Raw genomic sequence first — 19,243 nt, forward strand, 5'->3', positions numbered from 1 at the left:
TGGGACGACGTGAGACACACAGCAGACACAGACCTGAAGAGACGCACAGGCACCGTGCACGGCACCCCAGGCACTGAGGTGCTGCAGGGATCTTTTTTTTTTAAGGTATGAGGTTCTCAAAAAGAAAAAAAAAAAGGCCCCGTGTTTGCAGCCAACACGTGTAATCTGTTCAGCCCTTGTCAGACAAAACAGTTTTGCCATAAGACAGCGATTCCCAGAGGGGAAAGGGGCGAAGTGAAAATACTTTATCAGCTGCGTACATATGTAACGTGGTAGCCTCGCTGCAAAGCAAAGCCTCTTTCCTTTTGAAAGCCAGGCAGGGGCGGGAGGCAGCTGCCTGCGAGAGGGGACAGAAGTGACACAGGCAGAGCCGAAAGCACCACGGCCCCCACCCCGCTCCCTTATCACCCTTATCCACCCATCAGGACAGAATAACCCCATGAATTCAGAAATACATCCAAGCAAACCTTGAGATTTCGTAAAGCTCTTATTAAAAATATATGCGTGGCTTTTAATGTATACAAATGATCGTTAACTTCAGACATGAAGAGCAATCTGCCAGACTGCTTGGGGTGGCGAGGACTCCCACCTCAGTGCTGGAGTCTGAGCGCTGCGCTCCTGCCCCGGTGCTGTGGATAGAGGGGGTCCTGGGGCAGCAGCGCAGCTCTGTGCTCCAGGGATGGACTGTGGGTACACAACAGGTGAGTGTTCACTGAGAATCCATCAGTTCTTCATCCATCAGCCCTAGGGAAAAAGAATAAAGGCAATGCCATGAAGCAGTCACCAGTCACTGCTGCACAGTTTGCAGGAGGTGGAGGGGCTGGAGGATCTGAGGTGCAGCCCTGGGCCCTGCAGTGCTGGGGCAGGGAGGTGATGGAGAGGGAAGGGAAAGGATGAGAGTGGGTGGGTGAAGGGGAATGGCAGGAGCGTGTGTGTGTGTGTGTGTGTGCTCATCTGGGCGATGCATCACATTGAGATTGTCCCGCATTAAAAATTCACCAGCCAGAGAATTTTCAAGGGATTTGTAGTAATTAGATGACAAAATGCTGGCAAATCTCAGGCTTGCCAAAGATGTTACTCAGGGGTCAAAGACTCGACATTTTTGGCTGGGTAATTTGTAAGTGTCAATCACACTCAGCTGTCAGAGGGAGAGCAGAGATCTGAGGGCTGCATCTTAACGAAGCCACAGCTCTGCCTCCCACCTGCAGGGCCAGGCACAGCACTGCCAGTGCTGTGTGTGGGGTTTGGGAAGGGCATGCCCACTCCTGTGTCCCAGCGCCCAGCTCCAGGCAGGAGGAGCTGCCCTGGCTCACTGCCTCCAGCATCCATCCTGACTTCATCCCCATGCACCAATTTCTCCGCTTTCCTGCTTTTCTTTTTTTTTTTGGTGGGTTCCTTCATTTTCAGCACCTTCCACCCCACAAAACCCCTTGCAGGTTTTCCCCCTTTCCTCCTCTTGCATCCTGCGTGCACCCGGATGCTTGCGAGCTGCTCCTTGAACACCTGCAGGCTCCGTGCCAGGTGGAAGGCAAAGCTTCTATGCCTGCTGCCAGGTCCTGCAGCCCTCAGGACAGCCCCAGTGTGCAGTGAGCGGCAGCAGTCACAGGCAACGACTCGTCCCACGGGCCTGACATCCAGCCTCAACCCACAGCCCTGCAACGGTGGAATGTGTGATGGGAAGGCGCCAGCCCCAGGCAGGTTGCAGGGTGCTGCTGCTGCCCCTCTGCCCCACGGACCCCCTGGCAGAGCCGTGCTCCCGCTCCCACAGCTTTGCATATTTCTCCAATTCAGGTCACATCGTGCGCATATGCCTCAGCCAACATTTGTTGATATTCTCTCTGCCTCTCTTCCCAGCTCCAGTTTGGGGTGAAAGCCTCCCTTATTAGCCAATTTGGATACCCATTTACTGTGAATTACTGAGCCTGATTATTATTCATGAATGGATAAGTCTGAAATCTCAAGCCCTGCCATGCGATTTCTCCCCCTCTCAGATGCGTACATTTTGGGAAGCAGGAGGCAGCGCGCCCGTGTCACGCGGTGCTCTGGGGCACAGAGCCGGGCAGGGCTGCTGGCTGTGCGCAGTACATGCAGAGCTGAGGAGCTCGTGCCCCCAGCCCAGCACAGCTGCAGCCAGCACCCAGAGCCACCCCACAGCTCCAAACGCTGCCGTTACACCTGCTGTCATTTCGGGGTGCGTTGCGCGGGATCCTCCACGTGCAACGGAGAAGTCGGGTCCTTGCCTGCAGAGTGGGAATTAACTCCAACTGTTCTCCAGAGCTGCGATCAGCACTTCCATAATTAATGTATGGGCGCAGAGCTGTGTACATACACAGCCCCCCCCACCCGCACACATCAAACAGATTTCCCCGATACCAAATTGCCTGAAAAATTAACCAGTGTCGAACTGCTCAACGAGATAAGTATCATTAAGGGAAAAAGAAAACCTTCATTATGTTTGAAGGTATGGAAAAAAACCCTTGTGAATGTTTTCTAGCCCATATCCAGACAGGGAAATAACATGTTTTAAAACATATCAAAGGGTTAAATTAATTTTCATTAAAATTTAAATTTGGAAGGCTCCCTCTCTCCTCTCCTCCCTCCTCCCCCCTTTGAACATTTGACTGGCAACCATTTCATATTTCAATCTCGGCAGAACAAATTGAATTAGATGTTGAAACCAAACTCTGCTCTGTTCTCTAAAGCCTACATGCTCAGCTTGTGCTAATCCTTTTCGCCGCCGCTGCAGACCTCAGAGATGCGCAGCAAGAACCCTGCCTTGCCACAAAAGACAATGAAGGGAGGGAAAAACACAAAAAAAGAAAAAGAAAAAGAAAACCAACACGGGAAAATCCAACCCAAACTTGTAGCCCTGTTAGGCTCTGCTGAAAGTGAGTGCTGGGGGCAGTGTGGGCAGGGCCCTGCTCAGTCCTGGCTGTGCTGCCGTGCCAGTGCCTCCCTCTTGCTGAGCATCCTTGTCCAACCCTTCTGTTTTACCTAGCACTTCATATATACATTATTACTCTGCAGCGCTCTTCCCATGGATCTGGGATGGTTTTCATCTTTTCTTGCAGTGCCACGTGCCTCCCATCCCCCCCCACCTTTCACTGTCACTTCCCCAGAGATGTCTCTTTCCCCCAGGCTGAACTGATGGCAGCCCCCTGACACACAGGGCTCTGCTGCCCACCCTGCTCCCCTGCTGTCACCCTCCCAGCCCCGCCAGGATTGTCACTCATCAATGCTGGGCAAAAAAAGCCTAAACAACAAAAAAAAACCCAGATTCCAGAACTCTGCACTGAACTCATCTCTACTTCAACTGACAGCTGCCTTGATAGTGCTGCTCCATCACGTGCCTCAGTTTATCCACCTGTACAGTGGGCACAAATACCTGTCTCGGGGCAAGGCTGAGGCCTGGGCACCGTGCTGGGGTTGCAGCAAAAGGCAGGCATTAGTATCCCACAACCTGTGAATGAGTCTGGGGGTCAGTCCCAGTGCCTGCAATGCCGGCTCCTGGGGGCAGAGAGGTGCAGTGTGTGGCACCAGGAAGAAGCAGCAGAGCTGGGAGTACCGGCTCTAGGAGCAGAGCTGGGGAGGTTTGCAGACACCGTCTGTGGGCAATGGCACAACTGCATCCAGGAGCTGGGGCGGGCTGTGTCCAAACAGCTGGGGCTGCCTGGCTCTGGACACTGCAGCTCCATCCCTTCTCCAGTTGCGTGCTGTAGAGCTGCTGACCACTGGATGCATCCTTCAGCTGAGCAGCTCCAGGGGAACAAATGCTAACTCAAGGCCACGCACACACTGCAACACGCTGCATGAAGTGGGAAGCAATGTAACCCTGCTGGGATTGTCCCTGTCTTTATGGGGGAGAGGAAGGAAGCATGCACTGAGCATGGCTCTGAGCCACCCATGTCCCTGCCACATGTCCCCAGGAGCTGTCCCCCCCACAACAGCAGCATATCCTGCAGGGCCACCTCTGCCATACCTACCTCACCATGCTGCACACTGGTTAGAGGGCCTCATCTTTGTTGCTCTCCTCCTCTTCTAGCTGCTCCAGGATCTCACCCAACACCTCTGATCGCTTCTTCTTGTTTGGGGAATCTGTAGAGGCACAGGTGAGAGAAAAATGAAGGTGAGGGTCACAAAGGGGTACGTGCACCACATGCAGCCCAGTCCTGCCCCATCAACCCCATGGGCACCACTGGGGAGCTGTCTCCCCACCCACAGCACCTTTACTCCAAGGCTCTGCTGGAAGCCACGTGCCCACCTCCAGCCAACACACAGCAATGACAACCCTTAAATGCAGTTCACCCATCCCACGTCCAAGAGAGGCTGCAGCAGCTGTCCGGACAGCAGGCTGGTCCCTTGGGGCCGGGCCCCAGTCCTAGTGGAGTTCAGATGATGCTGCAGGCCTGCAGTGCTGGATCTGCCTGCCCCATGTTGGATGCAAGGCAGTGCCACGTCCCCCGCCAGGCGCAGAGTGCCCTCTGCAGAAGTTGCCCCCCCCACTCCCTGCCAGCGGCTGCAGAGCACGTGGAGAACAGCTGTTTGAATCCTGCCTCAGACATCAAAAGCCTCGCCGGGTTTCTCAAACAAACAAACATACCATAGGACTGAAGAAAAGGTGTAAAATAAATAAATGGAACAAGCTGTGCGTTTTCTTTTAGTATTACAGCTGCTGCGGGAGATAAACAACAAGTAAATGTCACAAAACATCAATACAGAAGAAATTAACCTGACAAAAGCTCACATCCCCCTCCTCTGCCTCCCCCAGCTTGGAACAGTTCTGCATTTCTGGAGTTCCCACCTAACGATTTTATTTTTCAATTAATTCCTTGTCAGAGTGCCAGGGCCCGCCTGCTCCTGGGGGTTGTGGGAAGGGGTGCGGCTGCCACCCCAGGCCCCATGCACAGCTCTGCCCCACCAGGGCTCTTACGGACACAAAACAGGATGGCTGAGGCCAGAGGAAGGCCCTAACCCAGCTCCTGCTGCCTGCTGCCCAGAGCTGAGGTGAGGCGGCACCAAGCGTGGTCCCAGAGCTCCACATCCACTGCACACAAACCTTGGGCACGGGGACATCCTGACCCTGCAGCCCCTCAGAGCACACTGCAACTTGTGCAGGCACCTACACCCCACGCACAAGCACCCACACCACGGACACCCACGCCATGCCATGTGCCACCAGGCATCCCACGGCCACCTAACAGGGAGGCGAAAGAGGAATAAAGGAATGACATAATATAAAAGGAGCAGGGTGCAAGTGGATCGGTAGGATGTCCGTTCTGCTGCTTCAGGCTGGTTAGGGTTTTCCACTAACGATCCCATTTACTTCCTTTAAACAACAGCCAAAGCCGGGGGTGGGCTGGCAGGGATTACGGCGGGATTACACCGTGGTGGGGCTGCGGATGCCATGCTAATCCTGTGGGGTTTACTCTCTGGCAACGGCATGTGTTTGCATTAGTTACAGAGGCGCTCTCAGAAAAAAAGAAAAAAAAAAGAAAGAAAGAAGAAAAGAGGAAGAACGAATACAAAGGGAGCCAGAACCGACGGGGAAGCAGCAGCCCCCAGCTTCGGGCTGCAGCCTGAGGGAGGGAGCAAGCCGAGGTTCAGCCCCTGCCCTCCTCTCTCTGCCCTCTCCTACCCAAACAAGGGCCGGACCCCAGCCCCATGGCTCCCACTGCTTCACCCCCAGCAGAAGCCAGCCCTTCCCCTTCCTGTGCTCGGCGCAGCATTTCCCATCTGTCAGTTAATTCTCTGATCGATGGCAAGGAGCAGGACGAGCGCCTGGCACAGCTGGCGCTCGCGTTAGCGCTGGCAGGAGGCCGGTGGCCCGCTGGCACGGTGCTCCAACACAGGTCGATGGCAGTGGGGAGGATGGGAGTGGGACGTGGTGCGGCCGCATTGCCTGCGGTGGGCATGGAGGGAAAGGGATAAAACCGAAGGAGGTGGACGGATGGATGGATGGATGGATGGACGGATGGATGGATGGACGGATGTGTGGGATTGGACACTGACAGTACGTGAACAGGGGGATGCTCACGAATGCACACACACAGTTCTGAGTGGGACTGCAGAGCACCAGGTGCTGTGCAGTGAGGGAAGGGGCCCTGCTCCATCCTACTGTGTCTGTTGGATCTTTGGAAATGATGGCTCAGATATGACCTGACTGCTATGACCAATGCCTATGACAAGAGACGAGACTTGAGGTCCAGAGCTCTCCAACCTAAGAAACAAGACCTGAGGAGTCAAATTTGTGTAAGCAGTGTCCAGAAGTAAGGTGCATGACTGCAGCAGAGGGGAGGTGGAGCTGGAATGGGGAATGCTCCATCTCCTGCAGCATCAGGGCTCAGGGAAGTGCTTCTGTGCTAAGGCCAAACTGACACTGCCTCAGAGCTGCTAAGGGGCAAGCAGCTCTTAACTATGCTACGGAGCTGTGCTGCACAGAGCCTGGCCCGGGCTGTGCCACAAGCTGTGCCACTCGAAGCCTGGCCATGGGCTGTTTCCATGAGCTGTGCCACTTGGAGCTGAGCCACTTGGAGCCTGGCCATGGGCTATGCCATGGAGCAGTGCTGCCCAGAGCCTGGCCGTGGGCTGTGCCATGAGCTGTGCCATGGAGCAGTGCTGCCCAGAGCCTGGCCATGAGCTCTGCCATGAGCTGTGCCATGAGCTGTGCTGCCTGGAGCCTGGCTCCACACCGCTGCTCGGAGCTACATTCCAGAGGGTGCATCCATCTCTAGGCAGTGCCTGTCCTCCCTGCTTCCCACGCATGCCTGCAGCGGTTATACACGGAAGACATCAATGGGCTCCTTTAGGTCTTCTCAGTGCCATGCTGGTGCTCAGCCCATGTCCACCCCAGTGCACATCTACCTCCTACTCACCTCTTCCCCCTCATCCACAGCCTCCAGTACTGGGAACAGTGCTTTGCTCATCCCCATGGTGCTGTGCAACCCCTGGTGACAGGCAGGTGTGTGGCAGAGGTAAGGGATGCTGCTGGGGATTCGGGAGGAGAGCATCGATCTCCAGCTCAGTCCTCCAGCCCAGGGGAGCCCTTCCTACATAAATATTTGCCAAGCCAAGCGTTTGTGCTGTCAATGGCTGTCAATAGCAGCCTGCAGCGCTGCTATCTACTGAGCTGTCACTCTCAGGCACCTGATTCAAACAGCACTCTCTGGATCCCACCCGATGGTCACATTATTTCTTCTTTGTAACTGAGCTTCTCTGTGCCTCCATCACCCTCCCAGAGCCCACCCCTACCCACACTCCTCTGCTGGGAGGTTTTCTGTGTGGCACAGCGCCAAAAGGGCTGCTCACCCCTTGCTGTTCCCACCTCTGCAGCACTGCAGGGTACCGGCACAGCGGAGCCTGCAGCTGGCACAGAGAGCCCCGGTGCTGCCAGTGCAGTGGGTAGCTGGCACATATGCCTGGCTGTGTCAGATAAAGCAGTCAGCCTGCTGCCCTCTGCTCGACCTGCACAGAGCTGCATGCTCTGCTCCCTGAGCGCAGCAGTTTCCCAGCAGCGTGCCCCCTTCTCCTTGGTGGGGAAGGGCCGGTGCAGTGTGGCTGTGTGCCAGCGGGTCGGTGCCAGCTGGGTGTGCCAGCAGCCAGGAGGATGCTTTACCGTGGAAGTGGTCAGCCGTCCTCCTCCTCAGGGCCTCCACCGTCTCCTCTGTGTCTGCCCACTCCAGGACCAGCCTGCGGCCGTACAAGTGCGTGCTGTGGCACAGGGCATTGAATGCTTTCTGAAGATCAAAGTGAAAAAAAAAAAAGGAGAAAATAAGAAGTAAGGAAAAACAAAGATGTCCCTCCCTCCGCCCTGAATCTAAAGGGGAGAGAACACCCTGCTCTGAGCACTTTGCTCTGACAGGGCAGGATTCGTCTCCATCAGCACCTCTGGCCTGATCATTTACCTTCCACACATCCGCAAAGAGCAATCACCACCCACTATCCCCGTGGGCTGCAGCAGGAGCCCCTCACAGCTGCTCAGCTCTGGGTGCAGCCCTGGGGCCAGGAGCACTGCTGCCCGGTGAGGTGGGGGATGGTGCAGGGAGTCAGGTCACACCTGGTCCCTGCTGGCACTGCAGCAGCACGTGCCCTTGAGAAGGGAAAGGAAGATGCAACTAACTGCCTGGTGCACCTGGGAACCCTCCCATTCCATGCTGGCATAGCAAAGCACAACCCAACATCAGCAGAGGCTGCTCTGAGTCCATCAGTGGGACGAGTCTCAGCCTGTGCCAGGAAGTCTGCCTTCCCCTTGCCTTCCCCATGCTTTCTCCCTGACTTCCCTTTGTCTTCACCATCAGCCATACAGCAGCTATCTCTTGCTGACACTGAAGCTGGCAAGCTGGCCAGCACAGTTGTGCAGTATATGGCTAGGCATGGGACAAAGCAAAGAATCCAGCATGCTCTTTAAAAACCCTCAGCCAGGATTAGGATTATGTAAATTCATAGTCTGTAAACTCACTCTAGGCACAGCAGACAGAAACGCACCCCTCTGTTCGAGCTCCGCAGAGATGCAGCATTGAGGGACATGGATAGTGGGCACGGTGGGGATGCGTTGGGGTTGGACTTGTCATCTTAGAGGTCTTTTCCAACCTTAACAATTCAGTGGTTCTGACTCTCCATCACTCCCACAACTCCCATTCAATCCAGAAGAGAGGAACACATCTCCCATTCCCTGCACCCTGCTGGCATATCAGCGCTCTCCATCTCTGCACCCTGCCACCCCCACAGACCCACACAGGCCTCATTTCTGGGCGGTTGTGCTTCCGTATGAGGCTGCAGCCTTCTGCAGCTACAGCTGCCTTTATTTGCAGCTGCTGTTGTTTTAAAGGCCCATTTCCACTCAGAATGGGATCCAATTAGCAGAGCAATGTGTTGGCTTAAATAAACACTCAGGGGGAGCAGCAGTGGGGAGCTGTGATGGCTGTTTGCATTGGCACAAAGAGCCATTGCCATTGCCTGGCAAACAACGGCAGCGCTCACCATTGGTTCTCATTTGTTCATTTTGACTTCTGGATTGCTCACAAGCTGCAGCACCAGGCAGAGGAGGCTGTAGGACAGGGCATAGGTACATAAAGCATCCTCTGGACCCATGATGCAGAGGGCTGTTGTGTGATGGAGGAACCTGCTGGTGGGACGCGGGAGGTGCACAGCTCCTGCCCAGCCCCAGTGCTCCAGCACATGGGAGAAGCAAAGCACCCAGTACTGCGGGGCTCCCCAGGCTGGGGCTGCAGAGGAGGAGCCGTGCGCTTCAGATGGAAAACACCCAATGTCATTTCCTTTGGGAACCACTGAAAATAAACAAGTTGCATTTGCTGCTTTGAGTGGGATCCATACTACCTCAGGGAAAAGAGAGGATGCACTGATGATTCAAGAAACAAGGGGGTGGAGGGCAGTAAAGCTTCCCCCATGCATCCAAAGGCCCAATGTCTTCCTGCAAGAAGGGGAAATGTGCCGCTGCTGCTGTTGCACGAAAAAAAAAAAGAAAAAAAAAACAGGGAGGAGAAAGATACATTTGAACAGGAAAAGTGCAAAGGGAAGACAAGCAGACGGGCTGTGGGCACGGGATGCTGCTGGGGGCTGCACCCGCTGTGGCTGAGCACTGTGCTGCGCTGGACAGCTGGGCTGGGTGCTGAGGCCACCCCTGTGTGCTCTGTTAATTTGAGGACAGGGCTGCTCTGTCTGCAGCCCCCTGCCTTGCTCCATAAAACACTCAAGCTGAAGAGCCTCAGGCTGTTGGCATTGGAGGGACAGAGGGCCGCCACCACTGGGAGACTGATACGTTTCTCTTCCTCACAAGAAACACTCCCACCCGATGGTGCTTGAGGCACTGCCAGCTGCGCACAGGATTTTTCCTTCCATGTGTGCACATTTCTAAAGGGCTGGCTGTCTTTCCCAAAAGGGCAATTTCTATTTGGAGACCAGATGTATTTTTATATTGACGAGGGAGAAAAGTGGAAACTTGGCTCCCAGTTAATAGTTTCAAAATAAAAACAATCCCACAACAATTCTGCATGGGGAACTTCAGGAAACGTATCCCATGGTTAACGCTTCCGTACCCAGAGTTGACACTGCATGCATGGTGCCCACCTGGTGCACACCAGGACCACCCCACAACCCCAGGGACAGCGGCAGGAAGCAAACTTCATGGGCTCAGCCCCAGGACTGCAGTGGGAGCCTCTGTCCCAGCTTTGGAGAACCTCTGCAGGTGCTCTGTCGTGGCTCAGAGAAAGACAAACGGGGAGGTCACAGGTTTTAAATGCCCAACAAAGCCACCGTAACTGTTCTATTATAAAAGCATCATGTTTTATAGGACGCTTATAAGTGATTTCCAAATTACCACTCTTAGGGGAAAAAAAAAAGTCACCGATCGTCTGCAGCCATTCAGCTCAGAGGTCTCCAGGCCCACTCCCCTCCTCTCTCATTTCACTTAGCAATAAACTCTCAGCCAATTATGGCTGTGTTTACAATATTCAGGATCCTATTCATCAATACATAGCACATCCTTTTCCAGACGGCCAATGGAGTGTACTTGATGTGCCACTTGTGAGACAATTAAATCCCTAAAAGAGAAGAGGTTGAAAAAAACAAAAAAAACAAAAAAAAAAACAAAAAAAAAAGAAGGAAGGAAGAAAAGCTGCTTTGCTGGAAAAGAGAAGGAACCCTTGGAGTGATCTTTCTCAGGGCTCAAGCTCCAGGGCTGTCCCTGCGTTGTGGGACCAGGGGAGTGTTGGTCCTTGCTAGATGCTGGCAGCAGGAGCACCTGGAGCAGGGCACCTCTCTCCTGCACCCAGATGCTCCTGAAAGAGCTGCTGACAGAGGCTCCTGTATGAGCAGAAGTGTACCAAACAGAGTCCAGTCCTGGAGGAACGCAGCCTGGAAGGGAGCATGGTGCTGAGTCAAAGGAGGTTTGAATGTGGATCAATACAGGACTAACACAGAAACCCCATGTGCTGTGCTATAGGGGAGGTCATGCTGGAACAGATGATCTAATAGTCCCTTGTGACCTTGGATCAATGGATCCTGTCTAAAAATATAAACACAGGCTATGCCTGCTCCCTGCTCCTCCCTCTATCACCTCTGCTCATGGTCTTGAAAACTGGGACTGGTTTCAGGCAGTAACACCACAGTGATGACCCCTGGCCCACACCCACAGCTGCTCCTCCTCCAGATCCCACACCTTGCTAGCAGCAGGGACACCCAAACAGCACCTTCACAACAACTTGCACCCACTGCACCCACACAAAACAAAGCTGCCCAGCACAGCCTGCAGTCCTGGTAGTGCTACCTGCTGGCTGGAAGCATTGCCCAGCACACCAGGTGCTGCCCTGCCTCCTGCAAATACTGGTGCTGGTAGGAGCAAACCTTCCCCAAGGCTGACTGTCTTTCTCACAAGTGCTGGAGGACAGGGGTTGGAACATGGCTGCTGTCACACTACTCTCTGAGCAGGTACTTGCTCAGAACTCAGTCCCAACCAGCATTGCTCAGGTTCCCAGGACGTTCTCCTGCAAGTTTCTCCAAGAAGCACTTTGAAAAGAGTGATACTGCGATGGAATTTTTTTTCCTTCCTATCACCGGTTAGCCAGCTCAAGCAGGACCACATGGGACCATTTGTTTTCTGGGGGTGAAGCCCATGCCATGTCCCAGAGCCAGCTGTCCCCAGGAGCCCTGGGTGTCAGCTCCATAACAGCGCACATCTGACTCTCCAGTGGCTGTTCGCACTACTCTGTAAGCCGTTCCTCCTGCAGGCAGAGGCTTGCAGGTCTGAAGCATGGCGCTGCAAGGCACAGCTGTCCCAGCAGCCATTCCTGGCCTTCCCCACAGCCACAGAGAAGATCCATTCAGAAGCCACCTCCGTAGGGTACTCAGAGTGCTGGCCTCAGAGGGGGTGACAGTACGCCAGTGTTCTGAATGCAGACAGAGACAAAGCACATCTGGGGGCTGCCCACTTTTGGGGTTTGGCTCCATCACAGCACTGTGGTGAGTCCAACAGCATGTCAGACCTGGGGTAAGTCCCAGCAAGCAGCTCCTGAGTCCCCCTGGTCCAAGAAAGGGCTGGGAAGGGAGTGAGGCTCACCTTTGCATCCTGCTTGGTGACGAAATCCACGAAGCCGAAGCCGCGGTGTGAGCCCGTTCCTGCCATCTTCTTGGGCAACCGGACGGTCTTCAGCTCCCCAAAGGTGCTGTGAACAAGAGGGGGAGAAGTGAGGATGCCAAGACTGATAGGAAGGCCATGTTTATCCCACACCGTGGCACTTCCAGCTACAGGCAGCCCTGAGGCTGAGCAATCCATGCTCGGAGGCCACCCACTTCCTGCAAGGGAAAGCACCCCCAAAGCATCCTGTAACAGCTGGAAGCTCTGCTGGATCCCAAAGGCCATTCATTTGTCCTGCCGATACCTTCACAGAGCAAACACCCGCCTTAGTGTAATTTCTGTACCTCCCCTCCTTTGAGGAGATGTGCAGAAAGCAGGGCCCTCGGGCAGGGCTGTACCTGCACCCAGATCCAAGGTACGGGCACCCTGCAGCCCCTACCCCAGTCCTAGGAGCATGACTCCAGCACAGCTCACTGCGTGCCACCCCTGAGAATCCAGGATAATGCCCGTGTTCTGCCTGTGTCCAAGCTCCTGCTTCCCCTCCCCTCGCTTCCATTTATCAAACACATATGCACAAACTGCAACCAATAAATATTTAACGCAGACCGGGTCGGACTGGATGTGTTATTTTATTTGAAAACCTACACACGCGCACGCACATACAAAAGGAGCCCGGGATGCAGCAGTGCCAGAGAGCACCTGGGAATAAACACAGTAAAGGCCGTAAATGCTCTCATGAAATGATATAAGCTAAATCTGGGAGTTAACCCTGCGCTCTGGCAGCATGACCAGGCATCCATCCGCCCAATTTCCTGAGGCAACGCGCTGTGTAAATGCACCATGATGAAGCCTCAAAATGAATCTGCACGCCTCCTCCTCGGGGCTGCCTGAGCTCTCCCTCCCTCATGCCCCCTTCGGGCCACTGCCACGCAAACAAACAAACAAACCCCCCTGGGGGACGCGTGGCCTCGGCTGCAGGGCTGTGTGTGGGGCACAGAGCCCTGTGTCTCTGCGGGTGCTTGGTACCCTGGGGAGGGGGCACAGGGGTGCCCAACAAGAGGGCTCCCAGCCTAAAGAATCCAGAACTGAGCCCTTACCTGATGCACTACAGGAGCCCCAATGCATTATCTGTGGGAAATAAGATGTGTGGCATAGGGGAACAGAATGATGGCTGAAGTGCTACAGCATTGCTCTGTGCACCAAAGCACCAAGCACCTCTCTTGGTCACTGCATCGAGAGCTGATGCACAGCACAGGGAACAAGAGAACCGCACGGTGAATGGCAGCAGGGTGGCTATGGAGGGCACAGGGCAGTTGTGGGGATGTAGAACAACAGAGGGAAAAAGTTAGCTGCAAAGAAAGCCGCAGTGGGGTCCAAACTTGGAGCAGCATGTCTGTGGGATCAGGGTGGCAGTGGGGCGGCCGTGGGGCAGCTGATCCAGGACAGCAGCACCCAGAGCAGCACTGCAATGCTCAGCAGGGCAGTGGGGGACAGGGCTGGCCCTGCTAGGCTGAGAAGCAAAACACTCCCCTGCTGTGGTGCTAATTAGAAACCACAACACAGCAATTACCATCCCAGGAGCTGTGAATGAAGTGGAGAGCCCAGGCCTTTAATGTTTTCCTCTCCAGTGCCAGGCAGTGGCTCACACCTCTCTTTTCCAATTATTTCCTCCAGATTTGGGGAGGATGGGGGAGAGAAGCAGAGGCAGGGGAACCAATTGCTTCCTATAGAGCAAGGCTCCTTGCACTGGGCCATCTGCAAAGCCCCTGGGAGTGGTGCTGGCAGTGGGGATGGGGACATGGCTTGTCCCCACTGGGTGACAAGAAGGAAGGAAGCAGATGGCATACAAGGAGGTAACCTGCAGCTCTCCGATGGGAGCACCAGACAGAGCAAAGTCCTGGCTGAGGCTGCGACCAGCTGTAGGATAACCACCGAAGGTGCAGACTCCCACTTGGCGACAGCACACTGCGTGTTGGGCTGTGCTCATTTTCTGGAGGTGTTTGTGCATTCTCCATCGGCACGGCCACACATGGAGGATGGGCTCAAGGGCTGCTGGGGGTGTTCTGCAGGAACCTTCTTCCTCCTTGTGCAAAACAAACTGTTCTTATGTCCTCAGATACATACTCATGTTCCACAGCATGGGATGGTCCTAAATCAGGAAAAAAAACCCAATGCCGATGATGGCATGGGAAGCTGGTTGGGGATGCATGACACAGGTCCAGGATGGAGCTTTGGTAGAGCTCCCACTCACTGCAATGGCTCTGGAAGGGGACACAGGGCCCAAGCAAGATGAGAACTTCCCCCTCGCAGAGCCATGTCCCTGCAGTGCACCTCTGCTTAAACTCATTCCTTCGATGCACAACAGTCACTGTTGCTTTTTTTCCCCCTCTCCTTTCACCCTCAAACAGGACCTTCCCTCCCCCAGTACATTATGTCCACACCCTCCTCTGCTTCTGCGTTGATGTGCTGATTACAGAGGAGAAAGGAATAAAAGGAAAAAAAGAATGTTCCTTCCTGTTCCCCCACCCCGGAAGCAGGGCCCTGCCAGGGGCTGTGCCGGGCGAGCTGCTGGCCCACCCCATGTGGGAGTTAATGAGATCCGCACGGACGGCCCTCCCGCCCCCCGCTGCAGGACTGGGCTGACTCCACTTGGGCTAATCCCATTACAAGAAAATAACGTGGATAATTCAAGCTAATGAAATTGTTACAAGAATGCGGACAGCCAGGGGTGGACATTCAGAGCCAATTTAACACTCCTCGGTGCTGTTATCCTCAGCACAGGAAATATCTGAAAGCAGGAAGGGAAAGGAAGGGAGCAAAAAAGCCCTCCTCTCTTGTTAGCTCAAATCCTGTTAGGGAGTTCAGGAATTAATCTGCCACCTATCTCCCCCATTACCGTTATCACCAGCACCATCAGCGCCGTCTCCTCGGTAACCCAGCAGCTGGGGAGGGGGGACACATGGGGTGGGGGGGCACCTGCAGAGGGGCACAGCAGCTCCAGGGCACAGCAGCCACCAACAGCCGGAGCCCTCCGTGCCTGCAGCCAGTGGCAGCTGTACCCGTCCTGCAGCAGGGCCGTGGCAATGCCCCATGCCACCACAGACTGCTCCGGCACGGTGCCGCCTGCATGGCTCCAGCCTTGGGCTGCCCAAACACTCAGTCCTGGGGAGCTCTGGGACACTGCTTGTGAGGCAACGGAGGGGTTGAAGGACACATCAGACTTCTCCAGGAGGCAGGTGCTGGAGCCAGCCTATCCACGGGGAACACCACTTGACTCACTCTGATGGAAGAAGCTCACCAGCAACACTTCCAAAGGCTCTGCAGTCGAGATGGCCACTCTGGCGGCCTTGGAAAGCCAACCCCTGCCCGCTGCTTGAGCTGATGGCTGCTGCTTACCAGCCTCACACAGACACACAAAGCCTGTCAGCCAGTGGAGGCAGTTGGGATTAAGAAAAGAAACGGTGCAACATGACGTGAGCATTCAGTACGTGGGACAGAGCCAAAGCCCAGTACACAGCATGCAGGGCACAGAGGCAGCTGCAAGAACACCTCGGCAGCACAGGGGCATGGGCAGGTGCTGACAGCCAGGCCATGCAGAGCAGCGTGCCCATACCCAGGACACAGATCCAATATGAGAGGATAGGGTCCACAAGCACCACGCTGTTGTAGCACAGGAGGGGATGCTCTGGGCCCTGCAGGAGGCTGTTCCCTCCCTGTGCCATGCACAGAGGGGTTCCGTATGTTTGTGCTATGCAGCACCAGCTGCATCCACCCCTGACCTAGGCCTTATTATCATTGAGCTCACAGGAAAGCACCGCCAACCCCGTTCCTACCCCCAGACAAGACTGGGACAAGCAGCTCTGTTGCATTTCTTGGGTGCTCTCTGGTGAGCATGCCTAATTACATCCAGACGGTGCTTTTGGCACACCTGCTGCAGCAACTGTTTATCTTGCTGACAACTAAAAGAGCATCATTTGCAAAGTTTGCTAGGAAAGAAAGCCAATTAGCATGTCGCTGGCCAGGCACAACAATCCCCATGCTCCATCTTTGCCCAGCATGCATGAGCCCGTCGTGCTCACTCTGTCCTTCTGCTTTGGATCCTGCAGCTGGGAGCACACGGAGGAAACCCAAAAGCAAAGTGGAGGGCTGTGCAGAGGTGGCACAGCAGACAGCCTGCTGTCACTTGGCTGACCCTGTACGATACACACAATGCCCACAAGGCAGAGCTGTGCTGAACGGGGAGCCCGAAAGCCAGCGGCTGTGGCGCCCTGGGAGGAATGTCCTCTGCCCCTCTGCACTCCTATTATGGGGCTGCTGCCTCCTGCCTTCCTCCCTGCAGCAGCTCAGTGCTCACATGGGACCCCCCCAAGGCTCCGTGGGACCCTGAGGCTCCTGCTAAGGGCTCTCAGGCTCTGCTCCGGGATTCTCAGCAGCCCCAGGGCTTCCCTTCCTCCCAGGACACACATAGCAGGAGTATGGGGGCTGTTTCCTCCTCGCCTCAACTGCTTGCTTAAAAATGTAGCAAAACATTTTACCCCTTCTCGATTTATTTTCTTTAACATTGCTTATGAGGGACCTTATCAAAAGCTTTCTGAAATTCCAAGTAAATTAGTCATTAGGCAGGTTTTCAGAGCAGTAATTAGGCCACTCTGTGCCCCTGATGTATTATTTACCTGAGAAGATATACATAATTAGGGCTCTTCTTTATAACTGGTATTACACGCACTAAATTCTACTCCAGTCTATCGTGTAATTACGCAATTAGGCTGCATGCTAAACAGAAAGAAACCAATTCTGAAAACCAAGCAAAAAGAGGGACAAAAACAGCCCGGTAATTATTATTTTTTAAATCCTCCATCAGCAGCACAGTGGCAGGTTTTAAAATTTTAATATCCCTCCACTTAAGTCATTTTTAAACAGGTGCCAGCACCGGGTTTGGTGTCGTAATGCTGTCACGTTTAATCCCGCTCCATGGGCTCAGCACGGTGCTGGGATGCGGCTCCTTACCGGGCTCTGCCTCACGTCACAGCTGGAGGCACTTCTCCTCCTCTATTTGGCGAGACCGAAGAGAAGTGCCCAGGGCTCACCGAGCATGCTCACACCCCCTAAGTGGACACTTGGGCACTATCTGCAATTATTTTCATGCTTAAAGATTCATTACTCAAAGCGTGAACGGATGTCCTTCTGTACTTCTCCATCCCAGTGCTCGGGATGGCAAAGGGAAGGCACAGTGCTGGGTTAGGCACAGCACCAGCTGAACAGCACTGCAGGCACCAGAGAACCAGGCTGACACCCTTACATCCCAAACCCAAGGAACTGGAATCTGTGGATGGACTTCACACCCACACCGCTCTGCAGAGCTCCTGAGCCATGCAGTTGCATGGGCTGAGGAGTGGTGGTGCCCGCACCCACCTCCCACATGTTGGGATTTCAAAGCAACCCACAGCCCAAACAGCACCAAGACTGGGGATCCATCTCTTTGTGGTTCTTTTGAAAATCCTGATCATAGCGCGGCTACGGTCAGAAATAAGTTATGCTAAAAATAGTGCCTGCAGGAGGGCCTGGTACAAATCTCCTTTGCTCTGTGCTCCTTATGAGTCAGCTGATTTCAAAGACAGAAGAGGAATTCGTGCAACTGGCAAAGTACTGAACATGAGAAGAGATGCAGCCATGCCCTGAAGCCGCAGAAGGGACACACAGGGCACCCTGCGTGGAAAACAGCAATGCTGCAGGATGCTGGCTGCAACCTTGTACTTACAGGCCGAAACCAGCACAGACCCGACTGTACAACCTCCTGCACCGAGCTGGAGAACAAATATAGATGCGAGGAGGTATTTATAGGCAGAGAGCTATTTTAACATAGCTCTTCTTTAAAGAGAATCCTTGTTTAAGCCGTGTCCCTGTAAAACTGCAGGATGACTTCGAAAAACACCCAGATTAATTATTTTCATCATGAAGAAAGAGAAGCATGTAGGGAAGATCAAATGCATGCAAATGCATTCAGAACGCGGAAGCCTGAGTGAAGCACTTGTATTCTGGTGCCTCAATACTGCAAGGATGGCGAGATCTGAGCACAGCACAGTGCACACAGCTCTCACAGCCGCATCCAAGCTCCTCAGACCAGGAGGAGACAAAGGATGTGGAGCCGAGCACAGCTCAGCAGCAGCATCGCCACCAGTTGTCAGGTTGCACAGAGCTGGATGCGCTGCAGAAGCACTGCAAGCACAGAAGTATTTCTGGATGTTCTGCGTGTTCCCTCAGCTTGCTTTGCAACAACCGAGAGAGAGCAGCAGAGCCCTGGGTAGAAACCAACCACCCCAATGCTGCACCACTGGGACAGCACTCCATGCTGACACAGCTGCAGGCTCAGGAGCAGCCCGTGTGTGCCACGCACAACCCAGCAGTGCTGCTTCCTCCTGCCTTGAACCTGTGCTCCAGCACCAGGCACAAAGTGGGCACCCTTAAAGTGCTCCTGCTTCCAGACGGTGATGCCCCCCACGTGTCAAATCCACGGGGCAGGTGAGAGGCTGAATGCAAAGGGCTTCTGCTGGGGATACAGGGTGTGCTCTCCTCCCTTTACCTGCTTCATCTGCAGCACAGAGCAGCGCTGGCAAGCGGGAGCTCCCTGTTACAGGAGGAGAAGCTGAAGCATCCCCTCACAGCACCGTACACCTTGGCTCTGCTGGCTGCTGCATGCAGTGCTCTTGCTGAGGAGAGCTGGGAGCTCCCTGTGAGCTGCTGGGGGGAGAGCAGAGCAGGAGCACCAGCAGGGCTGGGGCTGACAAAAGGCCACAGCTGTGTGCCAGTAGTGCGCTGCAGGGCATACCTCAAAGGATGGCATCTACAGGGAGAGGGACCTCAAAAGGAGATGGGAAAGTAAGAGTGAGATGCTTAAGGGAAGATTAAAAAACACGAAATAACGCCGGACTCATTGCCACTCAGCTGGTTAATGGTATCAGAGAACTGGCAATGAGCAGCACTGCATGCTGGCAGCAGCGGTCTGCACACCATTCTCCATCCACCACCATAGCTCTGTGTTACTGGTAGGAATCCAGCAGCCCTGCACCCTCTTCAGCCTCAAGAAGTGATGCGGGCAGATGGAGAGCCCTGTTTCCTCAAGAAAATGGCTCGTGAGAGCGAGCAGGTCCTGCAGGT

General features: G+C 54.4%; 1 protein-coding gene across 1 annotated transcript in view; it reads right to left on the reverse strand.

The window, feature by feature from the left end:
- Nucleotides 1–468: 468 nt before the first annotated feature.
- RBM19 (RNA binding motif protein 19) overlaps nt 469–19,243 on the reverse strand; it is a 49,271-nt gene continuing 30,496 nt past the window's right edge. The window contains exons 22-25 of the mRNA XM_042886223.1: nt 12,071–12,176; nt 7,613–7,733; nt 3,984–4,095; nt 469–744 (exon numbers count right to left, since the gene is read on the reverse strand). Coding sequence (XP_042742157.1) covers nt 4,004–4,095; nt 7,613–7,733; nt 12,071–12,176 — 319 coding nt within the window. The 3' untranslated portion in view covers nt 469–744; nt 3,984–4,003. The remainder of the gene's footprint in view (nt 745–3,983; nt 4,096–7,612; nt 7,734–12,070; nt 12,177–19,243) is intronic.

This window comes from Lagopus leucura, unplaced genomic scaffold (assembly GCF_019238085.1).
Source record: "Lagopus leucura isolate 7727_CA_CO unplaced genomic scaffold, USGS_WTPT01 Super-Scaffold_100055, whole genome shotgun sequence".
Taxonomy (NCBI): Eukaryota; Metazoa; Chordata; class Aves; order Galliformes; family Phasianidae; genus Lagopus; species Lagopus leucura.